At 50.4% G+C, this 13,913-nt stretch overlaps 1 protein-coding gene across 1 annotated transcript in view; it reads left to right on the top strand.

Annotated features, from left to right (window-relative positions):
• LOC133353884 (T-box transcription factor TBX18-like) overlaps window positions 1-13,913 on the top strand; it is a 63,728-nt gene that overhangs the window by 30,823 nt on the left and 18,992 nt on the right. Inside the window, exons 4-5 of the mRNA XM_061570377.1 lie at window positions 2,969-3,140; window positions 13,692-13,853. Coding sequence (XP_061426361.1) covers window positions 2,969-3,140; window positions 13,692-13,853 — 334 coding nt within the window. The remainder of the gene's footprint in view (window positions 1-2,968; window positions 3,141-13,691; window positions 13,854-13,913) is intronic.

Genomic DNA, 13,913 nt, shown 5'->3' on the forward strand with positions numbered 1-13,913 from the left:
GCGGTTGGCGAGTAGCACCTATGAAGGTCGGAACGGTCGGAACTACGCCCGACCGCCTTCGTTTCCCCAGTGGTGATGTGTACACGCCGAACCCAAGTGCTCATTTTAGGCTGAGTAGACCTAGGGGACGCCCGGGACCCGCTTCAGATAATCGTCACCGGTGTTGGCCGTGAGCCTGACTCGAACTCGCCACGTCGCCGGGTTGTAGCGCAGCGCGCTACGCACTACGCCACCGCTCCCCCTACACACACACACAGTTGACATAACAGAATGACAGTTCGTATATCTCCACATATATTAAATATACACAAAGTTTATTTTCTCGAGACAATATTTAGCATGTTACGCACGTTGAACAGGGTCCCGTAATTTTCTTGGTTCTTTCGGTAAAGTCACGTAGAAGGGAAATAATAAAATTATAAAAATAAAACATTATAAAATAAAATTTTCACGACGTTTCGGCCACAACGCAAGCAGCCGTCCTCAGGTGAAGAACAGGTCTGTCGGGGAGATAGCGTCTAAAATGACGCTGTCTTTCATTCAGACGCTGTCTTTCCGACAGACCTGTTCTTCACGTTGTGGCCGAAACGTTGTGAGAATTATTTTATTATGTTTAATTTTTATTATTTTTTTATTTCCCTTCTACGTGACTTTACCGAAAGAACCAAGAAGATTAATCCCTGCAGTCACGAAAGAAGCTTTAAATCGAAATCTACGGGTCCCGTAATTGAGACGGGAGTGCTTTCTGTTTAACACGTAGGCTTTCGCGACCAATATCATCCATAATAGAAGATTGCGATCTAACACAAAACACCGCTATTATGGAAGTGCACTCGCTAATAACATTCTGCTAGGTCACGCAGCAGCAGCAGCAACGTTGTTCAACACGCCTCACTTTGCTGATGAGACCCCAAGTTGTCGAAGCCGGAGCGGAGGTTTGTCGTGGTTGATCAAACCTCCTGCCGCTGGATCACATTTGGTCTGAAAATCCGATGGACTTAAACACATGTTTTATCATTACGTTTTGCGTATGAGTATATATGTATATGCGGTATATGCAGATACAGAATTTAATTCTGCTATAACATGAAACTCAGCATATTCGTCACTAATACTTGGATTCTAAGAAGGGGGGGGGGGGGGGAATATAAAGGACACACGAAGTTTCGGGCCGGACATTCTTTATAGCAAGACGCACGTGCTGTGAAGAAGGGACATTGTCCGAAACGTCGCTTAATATATGTGTGTTTAATTAACGCTTTTTTTTATTAAAGCCGAGGTGTTATTGATCAATGTGTCAGGCGGCAATGTGGATTGTGTTTATATATAGTACACGCGATATGGCTCAGCATGATCACATTCTCTCCTCTCGTATTGGTATAGCTAATTCGGTTACGGATCATTTATTTTAATTATTCGGAAAAAAATATATCAGCACATCTAAGCAGTGTCGACAGACTTTATTTGAAGATTATATTGTAAAAATAATATAATCGCGATTGTTAAAAAAACACGCACAGACACGTACACGCGCGCGTACAGTATACATGAACAAAGACATAGATCCCCCGTATAGCCTTAGCAGACTGTTGGGGCAAGGGCTGTTAGCGAGGAGCCCCTATGAAGGCTAACACAGCACACGACGGGATGGGTGGCCAGTACCACGCTCGACCGCCTTTGTCTCCCCAGTGCAACAACAACAAAGATCCCCCGTATAGCCTTAGCAGACTGTTGGGGCAAGTGCTGTTAGCGAGCACCTAGTAAGACCGACACGGAAAAACGAGGGGGTGAGTGGCCAGCACCACGCCCGGCCGCCTTTGTCTCCCCGGTGGCGATGTTTACACACCGCACCAGGTAATTATTAGCGGCTGAGTCGACCTAGGGGAGGCCCAGGATCGGTTCAGATAATCGCCACTGATGTTGAGCGTGAGCGCTAACCACTACACCACCGCTTCCCAGTGCACACATGCACACACACTAACGTTAATACACACATTAACGCACGCACACATATATAATCTGACGCACACATACACACGTTCATACACACACATGTGCATATCAACGCACGCATATGTATTACGGTCCACGTGTACATCGCTCAAGCCGCTTCATTTAAGAAAAACGCAGTTGACAATGTAACCAAACTTGACTTGAAGCTTTCGTGACTGCAGGAATTCATCTTCTTTGGGTCTTTCGGTAAAGTCACGTAGATAGGTTCAAATAAAAAAATAATAATAAATATTTATTTGTTTATTTTATATTTATATATTTTTATTAATTTGAACCTATCTAGGTGACTTTACCGAAAGACCCAAGGAAAATGTAATCTAACGTTACCGAGAAAATCTTTAACTCCAACGACAAGTCCATCTCTTTTACCGTTGCTCTGCTCCGACGAAGGATCATTGTCCGAAACGTCGGCCTGAATGTAAAGCAGCGCTAATGACGACGCGTGTGATGGGATGCATCATTACACAATGCTCGCCAATGCAGCTGGACGTTTTACAATGCACACATTGATGGGATCTGCGGATTAAATGCACCACTCTACAAATGTAAATTTAGATTATTACGGTACTGGACTGCATATAGAGCTATAGGAGACGTAACAAAGACAAACACCCCACCCCCCCCCCCCCCGTGTAGCCTGAACAGACTGTAGGGGCAAGTGCTGTTAGCGAGTAGCACCTATGAAGGCCGACACGGCACACGATGGGGTGGGTGACCAGCACCACGCCGGGCCGCCTTTGTCTCCCTAGTGGCGATGTTGACACACCGCACTAAGTACTCATTTGTGGCTGAGTCGACCAGCATCGGTTCAAAATAATCGTCACCAGTGTTGGCCGTGAGCGGGAATCGAACCCGTGTGGGCTCCGGCTTCATAGCGCAGCGCAGCGCTAACCGCGACGATAATCTCTGCTCTCTATCAACACGCGCACGCGCACACACGCACGCGCACACGCAGGTACGTGTACCACAGCTCCAAGTGGATCGTGGCTGGCAACGCCGACGCGGCACCCCCTCATCGCCTCTACCTTCACCCGGACTCTCCGGCCTCGGGGGACACGTGGGCGCGCGGAGTGGTCAGCTTCGACCGAGCGAAACTCACCAACAACGAGCTGGATGAGAGTGGACACGTAAGTGTCCCGTCGCACGCGCACGGCACGGCCAGAGAGGCCCACCCACCCTGCTTCCCACCCACCCTGCTTCCCACCCACCCTCCTTCCCACCCCCTGCTCCCCCCCTGCTCCCCACTTCTCCCCCCCGCCCCCCCCTGTTCTCCTGCCCCCCCTCCCCCCTGCCCCACCTCTGCCCCCCCCTTGTCTCTCCCCTGCCCCCTCCCCCCCTTCTCCCCCCCGCCCCCCCCTGTTCTCTCCCTGCCCCCCCCTGCTCCCCCCCTGCTCCTCCCCTGCTCCTCCCCTGCTCCCCTTCTGCTCCCCCCCTGCTCCCCCCCCTTGCTCCCTCACCCCCCCCACCCCACTGGAAACGGTCTTGTCGGGGTGGCGTGATGTTAACTGCCTCGCCTGGTATACTGGAGGGCCGTGGGTTTCGATCTCGACCCTGACGCCTGCTGCTGTATATTTGGAGTTTGCGTGTCTCCCTCTCTCTCTCCCCGTGGTCGCGTGGATTTGTATCCGGCTCCTCCGGTTTTTTTCCCTCCACATTTAGAATCAACGTCACGCGTTTAAGAGTATGCATTTGGCTGCTATAAATGTCCGCTTGATGAGTCAATTATCGAGCATTCGCTTGTGGCCAGGTCGCTTCAGGAAAAGAGCCGTATAGCTCAGTGTGCCTTACCTGGTGAAATAAAATAATAATTATAAAAAATGTAGTTAATAGATAAGGGGGGGGGGGGATGGGGTCACACAAAATATCTCCTCCCACCCCCCTCCTCACCCGCCCGCCCCCCTCCCAAAGAGGGCATCCACCACGTGGCATTGAAGCCTCGAGCAGAGCACGGGGCTAGTGCAGCTGCGAGCTTCTTCTTGTTGGCCGCTAAACGGGGGGAGGGGGGGGAGGTGGAGCCTCTGCAAGTTTCTTGCTCGCGCGATCAGGGAGCCTGTTGATGACATCGTGGCTACGTCTCCGCAGTAGGCAGTCTCTCGGGCGAGCTCTCTCCCCCCCCGACGCCTTCAAAATAAACCGGCAGTATTACATCGGACACCGTGATATCGAAGCGCGGGGGCCCCCCAAAAAGCGGGGCACAGGGCGGTCGCCCCGATTAGCCGTGCACCCTAGGGACGGCTCTGTATTCAGCTATCAGTCTCCCCGTTCACCGGTTAGCGGGCCCTACGAGTGATGATGTATCCGGTGCAAGCATCACTTTACGTTTCAACAGTCGGTATGATGATGATGATGATGATCTCTCTGGTTTGGAGCGTTCCCTGATCCACGTGTTCCTCTCGTCTGTCGGCCACCCACCCAGCATGCAACTTGCCCTTCTTTCTTTGCACATCTTTTTAAAATCTTTTTTTTTTATTCCGCTATCTTTGCCCGTTATCCACGCTTCTTAATCCATACGTTCGTGGCTGACATTACCCTATGCAGTGACTGAAAACTTTCCTCACCAGCCACGTGATAGAATTTCTTCACTTTCAAATTATAAAATTTTCTTCCCAAGCGCGCCGCTATTAACTCACTCAGCCCATCCATCATCCCTCCGGGGTCGACACAACGAGCACCAATTTGTGTGGAAGTCACACAGCGGTTCATCCTATTTATCCGACGGATAAACTTGCCCGCGGCTCCAACGGAGACCCGCGGAATTTCCACCACGCCTAGCAGAGGGCTATAAAGAGGGGATGACTGTAGCCTCCGCATCTCAGTTGAGCAAGATTTCATGTTGGCTGTGTGTGTTTTTTTTTAATGTCTTCGGTGACTGGTGCTAATTAGTGCTGTCGACGCCACGGCTTGCCAATATCAGCGCAGCAAGTGTAATCATACACACGCGTGTGTACGCGTGTGTACGTGTGTGTACACAAGACCAGTGGTTAGCGCGCGCTGCCTTTACGAAACCACTGGCGACCCGCGTTCGATTCCCGCTCACGGCCAACACCGGTGACGATTATCTGAACCGATCCTGGGCCTCCCCTAGGTCGACTCAGCCTCAAATTAATAACCGGCGCGATGTGTAAAACATCACCACTATGGAGACGAACGCGGGTGGCGCTACTCGCTAGCAGCACTTGCCCGACAATTCGTTAAGGCTATACGGGGGGTCTTTGTCTTTGTGTACACGGGGTCTATGCAACACCGTGTCACCTTAATTACCTCTCTAATATTAGCCGCAGACGTAAGGCTAGCCCTGACATTAAACCGTCGCCATGAATCACACGAACGCCGGCTCCTCCCGTCTCTAATCATAGTCCAGCATCCCACGCTCACAATAACTCAGACCTAACACTCGAGTTGACAGTTCATCCTATTTCTAACCTCACTGGTGCCCAAGTGCAATTAACAAACAAATACACACGCACGCACACGTGGGCTATCATCGCATTCGTCAATAACACCACGTGGCCTTGACGTTGTGAATGTAATAAGCGACGTTTCGGGCAATGCCCCATCTTCAAAGCAGATCCATAGCACATACGTCGATTGCTCGCTAACAGCACTTGCCCCTACAGTCTATGAAGGCTCTACACGGGGGGTCTTTGAAGACTTCTCACGCGGCGCAAAGGGGTGGGAGAGACGCGGTTGAGTCACGCGATGGGCGACTTTTAAAGCGATTCATTTAACACGTGGGATTTCGCGACGTCTATGCCTCCTATTTAAGGAACGAAACTGGAGGATTTGTCCACAAGTTTGGCTATCCGGCCAATGATGCCGGTTGCAATTACTGGCGAAACGTCGTGCTCGGATTGTAAATGTTGCGGATGTACTGTCCGACACACCGGTGTAGTGCTGTACCAGTAACGAATTGGCATGTTCTGTTTACGTGACAATCTTTGCGAATTGGCTGTGTCGGGTTTATATTTACGCGATCTAACCCCCAAAAAAACCCGAAATGATGGATGATATTGCTCGCGAAAGTCTCCGACATGTGAAACCTTGGCTCTCTGTGCGTCGTGAGTGCTCACGTGGGGTCATTGATTTACCCCCCCCCCCCCAAGACTATTTATTTTACCTTTTAGGCGGGCATACATTTCACGTCTGTCAACAGGTGTGTGTTGTTGTATATATGTGTGTGTTGTATATGTGTGGAGCGTTCGTGGAGCGGTCAGCGCGGTGCGCTACGAATCCGGTGTCCCGAGATCGAATACGGCTCGTGGCCAACACCTGTGACGATTGTCTAAACCGGTCCTGGGTCTCCCCTAGGTCGACTCAGCCTCAAATGAGTACCTGGTGCGGTGTGTAAACAGCGCCGCTAGGGAGACAAAGGCGGCCGGGCGTGGTGCTGGCCACCCATCCACCCTCTCGTGTGCCGTGCCGGCCTTCATAGGTGCTACTCGCTCACAACACTTGACCCACGCCCGGCCGCCTTTGTCTCCCCAGTGGCGATGTTTTTACACACCGCACCAGGTATTCATTTGAGGCTGAGTCAACCTAGGGGATGGCCTAGAATCGGTTAAGATAATCGTCACTGGCGTTGGCCGTGAGCGGGAATCGATACGTACACACAGACATGCATGCATACACACATATACCATACTCAGTGATTCATACACACACACACACCTCTACATAAACATCGCGATACATACAGAGATACAACATTGTGCACTGTGTGTGTGTACTGTGTGTGTGTACTGTGTGTGTATTGTGTGTGTACTATCTATGTACTGTGTGTACTGTGTGTGTACTGTGTGTGTGTGTACTGTGTGTATATTATGTGTGTACTGTGTGTACTGTGTGTGTACTGTGCTTGTGTGTACTGTGTGTGTATTGTGTGTGTACTATCTATGTACTGTGTGTACTGTGTGTGTGTGTACTGTGTGTGTATTGTGGGTGCACTATCTATGTACAGTGTGTGTACTGTGTGTGTACTGTGCTTGTGTGTGCACTGTGTGTGTATTGTGTGTGTACTATCTATGTACTGTGTGTACTGTGTGTGTACTGTGTGTGTGTGTACTGTGTGTGTATTGTGTGTGCAATATCTATGTACTGTGTGTGTACTGTGTGTGTACTGTGTGTGTGTGTACTGTGTGTGTATTGTGTGTGTACTATCTATGTACTGTGTGTACTGTGTGTGTACTGTGTGTGTGTGTACTGTGTGTGTATTGTGTGTGTATTATCTATGTACTGTGTGTACTGTGTGTGTACTGTGCTTATGTGTGCACTGCAAGGCCGTAATTATAATATTCATATATGCTCAAAATGTCCCCCCAATATATAGCTATCAAAACTATTTAAAAATAATCATTGCTATGCTATGTAAATAAAAACAATTTGCTAAACCTTGGCCACAATATCTGGAATTGTCTTCATATAACTCGATGCATAGATTTTTGTTTATATGATTGTGGTTATGGTTGTACTTTATTAATCCCTAATCTCTGCCATTACATACAATGAAACAAGAAAAGGTAAAAAAAATTAAAAACAGAGCAATGTAATACAATACACTATTAGACATTATTGTAAAAAATAAATGAAAAGTCCATCCCATATGTTAGTGATTTTTTTTAAATATTTTAGGCAGGTAATGAGTTATCAAAATTATATTTTTTTCTGGGGGGGGGGGGAGACCCCCAGACCCCCAGACCCCCTAGAATATTTGGTCCCCACCAATGTTGACTCCATGGCTACGGCCTTGGTGCACTGTGTGTACTGTGTTATGCTGTGTGTAATGTGTGTGTGTGCGCACTGTGTGTACTGTGTATGTGCACTTTGTGTGTGTACTGTGTTATGCTGTGTGTAATGTGTGTGTGTGCGCACTGTGTGTGTAATGTGTGTGTGCTGTTTGTACTGTGTTTATACTGTGTTATGCTGTGTAATGTGTGTGTGTGCGTACTGTGTGTGTACTGTTTGTGTGCTGTGTGTACTGTGTGTTTGTACTGTGTTATGCTGTGTGTACTGTGTGTGTGCGCACTGTGTGTGTACTGTGTGTGTGCTGTTTGTACTGTGTGTTTATACTGTGTTATGCTGTGTGTAATGTGTGTGTGTGCGCACTGTGTGTGTACTGTGTGTACTGTGTGTTTGTACTGTGTTATGCTGTGTGTAATGTGTGTGTGTGCGCCTGTGTGTGTACTGTGTGGGCTGTGTGTGTGCTGTTTGTACTGTGTGTTTATACTGTGTATATGCTGTGTGTAATGGGTGTGTGTGCACCCTGTGTAAGTGTACTGTGTGTGTACTGTGTATGTGCACTCTGTGTGTACTGTGTGCGTGTCAGGCAGCTGCCTCCAAGCGCAATTCGCTTTGTGCGCATTTCAGTTTTTGGAACGCATCCACTACCCCCACTAGCCGCCCATCTAGCGCCGCATAGAGCGAGGCGGGGACATCTCCAACCGGTTCCACACCACGGAGGCGAGGGAGCGCAGCAATTGCAGAGCGGTCGCGTTCGCCAACACTGAAGAATGCGGACTTGTGCTGCGTGTTAGACCTTTAAAAGGCTTCTCTTGTGTTGCCTCGCAAAGCGATAAATTCAAGGCTTCAACGCACGGCGTATACCGTGCCCCCCCCCCCCTTACCTCTCCCACCCCCCCCCCCATTTCACGTTGTTATTAATATTGTTATTAATAATAATATTACGCGCACAGAGCGAGAGTATATATTACTGTGATTGTAGGATATTAATTGTTGCACAAATAAACTTTGCACGTGGGTTTTGAGCCGCGGCTAAGGCGTGTGTTCTGAAAGCCCGGCTTGAAATGAAATGTCTCGTTCGGCCTTGGCAGTTGTTTGTTTATTTCATTATTTTGGAATCCCGGCTAACCATAAATCAAACCCGCAAGTTTTAAAACGCGCCGCATTGCGCCGTGCGAGCGATATTAGCGCGTATAATGTCTTAAGTATGTTTAATTGCGGTGTCATTTTTCCATCCACTGCTGGATGAAGGTCACGATAAGAATTTAAAACTGCGAAAATCAGACGAGTGTTTAGAATTGTAATTCTTACTATGGTCATATACTGTAAGGCCAACCCTCGGATCGAGGATGGCTGAATAGAAGACTTATCGATACCCAATATGTATTAATCACACGTTGTAGGTGGGTGTGTGTGTGCGTGCGTGTGTGCGTGAGTGTGTGTGTGTGTGAGTATGTGTGAGTGTGTGCGTGAGTATGTAGTGTAGCGGTTAGCGCGCTGCGCTATGAACCCGGCGACACGGGTTCGATTCCCGCTCACGGCCAACACCGGTGACGATTATCTGAACCGGTCCCGGGCCTCCCCTAGGTCGACTCAGCCTCAAATTAGTACCTGCTGCGGACGGGCGGGGTGCTGGCCACCCACCCCCTCGTGTGCCGTGCCGGCCTTCATAGGTGCTCGCTAACAGCACTTGCCCCTACAGTCTGTTAAGACTATATGGGGGATCTTTGTTGTGCGTTACGAACCTGGCGACCAGAGTTCGATTCCCGCTCACGGCCAACACCAGTGACGATGATCTGAACTCCCCTAGGTTGATTCAACCTTAAAATAATTACCTGTTGTGATGGGAAGACAAAGGCGGCCTGGAGTGTTACCCGCTACGTCCTCGTGTGCAGTGGCGGCTTTCATAGGTGCTGCTTCCTAGCAGCACTTGCCCCAACATCCTGCTAAAGGCTATACGGGGGGGGGGATCTTTATCTTTGTGTATATGTATTCGTGTATGTGTTTGAGAATATGTGTGCATACGAGTTGTCTGCGTACATGAACACACACACGCACGTAAGATACATTTTTGACAGTCAATTATCAATCAACTGCTGTGTATATGCGTATCGGTATTAATATTTAGACGTGAGCACATTTTTACATCAGTAGCCAATACAGTATAGTTGCGTGAGTAAATGTGTGTATGTGTCTACGTGAATTGGGGAGCGGTAGCGTAGTAGCGCTGCGCTCGGAAAGCGGCAACGCGAGTTCAATTCCCGCTCACGGCCAACACCGGTGGCGATTATCCGAACCGGCCATGGGCCTCCCCTAGGTCGACTCAGCCTCAAATGAGTACCTGGTGCGGTGTGTAAACGTCGTCACTCGGGCGTAGTGCTGACCACCCGCTCGGCACGTGTGCCCCCAAAGAGTCTAGCGACGGCTATGACTTGGGATCTTTGTGTTTGCATGTGCGCGCGGATAAAGCGAGAGTCGAGAAAGAGAGAGAGAGAGTAACGACAGAGTGTAAAGAGAGAGAGAGAGACTAAAGAGACTTTTGACTTTGAAACAACTTTTATTGCCGCTAGCAGCAAGAGCACTGGAGGCGATTCCGATATGAAACACACAAAGTCACCAGCAAACAAGAGAGAATAAGGTCTCTAAGGGGCCGAATATTCAATACGCGGTGGGACCTGAACCGTGACATTTCACGGCCGCGCTGTAGCTCGGTGCCACCACCAATAACAACAACAATAACAACAACAATAACAACAACAATAACAACAACAATAATACTCATAGCAGCAGCGGTGGCGGCGGCGGTGGCGATGTGAGAGAATCTAATAACTCTCTCTTGACTCTCTCGCTTTAGACGAATAACTCGCACCGCCAGGGCACTCGTGCGTGACCTCTCGGGCGAGAACGTCTCTCATAATGACCGTGTAATTGTTCTCAGAAGGCGGCGCGTGTACGTGCGTAACCGCACACGTGTGCGAGTGCTGTGTGCTGTGTACGTGCGCGTCACACACGTGTGTGTGTGTGTGCTGTGTACGTGCGTGCGTGCAACACGTGTGTGTGTGTGTGCTGTGTACATGCGTGCTATACACGTGTGTGTGTGTGTGCTGTGTACGTGCGTGCGTGCAACACGTGTGTGTGTGTGTGCTGTGTACATGCGTGCTATACACGTGTGTGTGTGTGTGCTGTGTACGTGCGTGCGTGCAACACGTGTGTGTGTGTGTGCTGTGTACGTGCGTGCCACACACGTGTGTGTGTGTGTGTGCTGTGTACGTGCGTGTGTGCAACACGTGTGTGTGTGTGCTGTGTGCGTGCAACACGTGTGTAAGTGTGCGCTCGCTAACACAGCACTTGCCCCAACAGTCCGTTGAGGCTATTCGGGGGATCTTTGTTTGTATAGGTGTGGGGAGCGGTGGTATAGCGGTTAGCGCGCTGCGCTATGAACCCGGCGACCCGAGTTCGATGCCCGCTCACGGCCAACACCGGTGACGAATTATCTGAACCGGTCCTGGGCCTCCCCTAGGTCGACTCAGCCTCAAATGAGTACCTGGTGCGGTGTGTAAAGGCGGCCCGGCGTGGTGCTGGCCACCCACCTTATTCGTGTGCCGTGCCGGCCTTCATAGGCGCTCGCTAACAGCACTTGCCTCAACAGTAAGCGCGGGTTATACGGGGGATCTTTGTCTTTGTTTCGTGTATGTGTAAGCGTGCGAGAGAAATGGAGAGAGTTAGATGGGGAGGGGGGAGGGGTAGCTAATGGCCAATGACCCCGAGGCTCAATTAGCGGCACCGCTTTGCGTGTTTTGCGTGTGAGGTGTGCGCGTGAGAGTTCATAAACGTGGGAATCGGAGGCCCTGGGTCAAAATTCCCCCGCACTGCGCCCCCCCCAACCCCCCGTCATAACCCCCCATTCCCTGTACACCCCCTCCCCACCACCAATACCGACCCAGTTCCCCAACCCCCCATCCCCTACTCACCCACCTACCCCGCCATCGTACTGCTGATGATCACAGCGTTGCTGTGGAGCTCTGTCCGATGCGGCGTTCGCGTCGTTAGCACCCACGCGCCGTTCCAGGAACGCTGTCCGACGTTTCGCTGCACGTTCCGGTCGGCGTCTTCAGTTCGGCCGAATCTTGCTCGGCTCGTCAGATATCGGATGCTAAGCAGGGGTTGAGCCTGGCTAGCGCCTGCTCGGGTGCTCACCGTGCGAAAACGAGCTTGTTTTAGGAATGCTCAGCTACGTGGTGGGCAGTGGAGGACACAATCCAACGTTGTACTGCACTACGCTCCAACGTCTATGCTCCCCCCACCTCCCCATTCACCGATCTGCACTTGACACCAGCGTAGTAAAATTTCGATTTAAAGCTTTCGTGACTGCAGGGATTCATCTTCTTGGTTCTTACGGTAAAGTCACGTAGAATGAAAATAATAAAAATAAAATATAATAAAATAATTCTCACGAGGTTTCGGCCACAACGCAAGCAGCCGTCCTCAGGTGAAGAACAGGTCTGTCGAGAAGACAGAATCATTCAGACTCTGTATTCTCGAGTCTGAATGACTCTGTCTTCTCGACAGACCGTTGTGGCCGAAACGTCGTGAGAATTATTTTATTATGTTTTATTTTTATTATTTTATTATTTCCATTCTACGTGACTTTACCGAAAGAACCAAGAAGATGACCAGCGTAGCAGTGAAGCGTGGTGGTGTCACGCACGCGACCCCCTCCCCGTGCGACGTTCATGGGTCACCTTCATCCAGCAGTGGATCGAGCACGTCCGATGATGAATGCTGCGCGCTACTCTCTCAAGGGGGTGGAGGACAAAGATTTACATTTCACAGTGGCCCTTGCTTAAATCTCGTCTCGAGCAAAACGTCGAGTTCCCCTGCTGCAGTTGTCGCCTAGGGGACCACCTCGTGGCAGCTGTCTCTGGTACGGCACAAAGTGAAAGCAGCAATCCAGATGTGACGTCAAGCACAGAGTGCATCGACTTGCTGAAGGGGAATTACGTTTGCAATATTTTCAGTGCCTCGTCACTTGATAAAGGAGTTCCCTTGGTTTGTGTGCGGGTTTTATCATTTGTGTTTTGCTGTTGTCATTTTGGTGAGCCGGTCGCTTGAGTTCAGACCTGGGTAAATAAAATAAACTTGAAATATGAACTCACTCCCCCACCATCTCACCAACCCACTCACTCATTCACTCACCCACCATATCACCCAACCACTCATTCACTCACTCATTCACTCACCCACTCACTCACTCTTTCAATCACTCTGCCACCATCTCACTCACCCATCATCTCACCCACCCACTCTTTCAATCACTCTCCCACCATCTCACTCACTCACCCATCATCTCACGCACTCTTTCAATCAATTTCCCACCATCTCACTCACCCATCAATCATCTCCCCCACTCTTTCCATCACTCTTCCACCATCTCACTCACTCACCCATCATCTCACGCACTCTTTCAATCACTCTCCCACCATCTCACTCACTCACTTACTCACCCATCACCCACTCACTCTTTCAATCACTCTCCCACCATCTCCCTCACTCCCCCATCATCTCACCCACTCTTTCAATCAATCTCCCACCATCTGACTCACTCACTCATCCACCATCTCACTCACTCACCAATCATCTCGCCCACCCACTCACCCACTCTTTCAATCACTCTCCCACCATCTCACTCACTCACTCACCCACCATCTCACTCACGCACTCACCCATCATCTCGCCCACCCACTCACCCACTCTTTCAATCACTCTCCCACCATCTCACTCACTCACCCACCATCTCACTCACTCACTCACCCACCCCCCCCCTCTCGCAAACGACACTCGTCGTCTCCTCTCGCGTTCTCCCACCTCGCCTTGGCGACGCGAAGCCGCCCTTGAACCTGACTCACGGCACCGTCCGCCTGCCCTCCCCGCGCCCCGCTCAGATCATCCTCCACTCGATGCACCGCTACCTCCCGCGCGTCCACGTGGTGCGCAAGGAGGCGGGCGGAGCGCACGCGGCGCCGTGCCCCACGGCGGACAACAGTCGCGCCTTCTCCTTCCCCGAGACGGTGTTCACCACCGTGACGGCCTACCAGAACCAGCAGGTGCGGCAGCAGCAGCAGCAGCAGCGGCAATACAAACAACAACAACAACACCGGCAACAA

This window comes from Lethenteron reissneri, chromosome 6 (assembly GCF_015708825.2).
Source record: "Lethenteron reissneri isolate LAM-NWPU_2019-01 chromosome 6, ASM1570882v1, whole genome shotgun sequence".
In the NCBI taxonomy this organism is placed as follows: Eukaryota; Metazoa; Chordata; class Hyperoartia; order Petromyzontiformes; family Petromyzontidae; genus Lethenteron; species Lethenteron reissneri.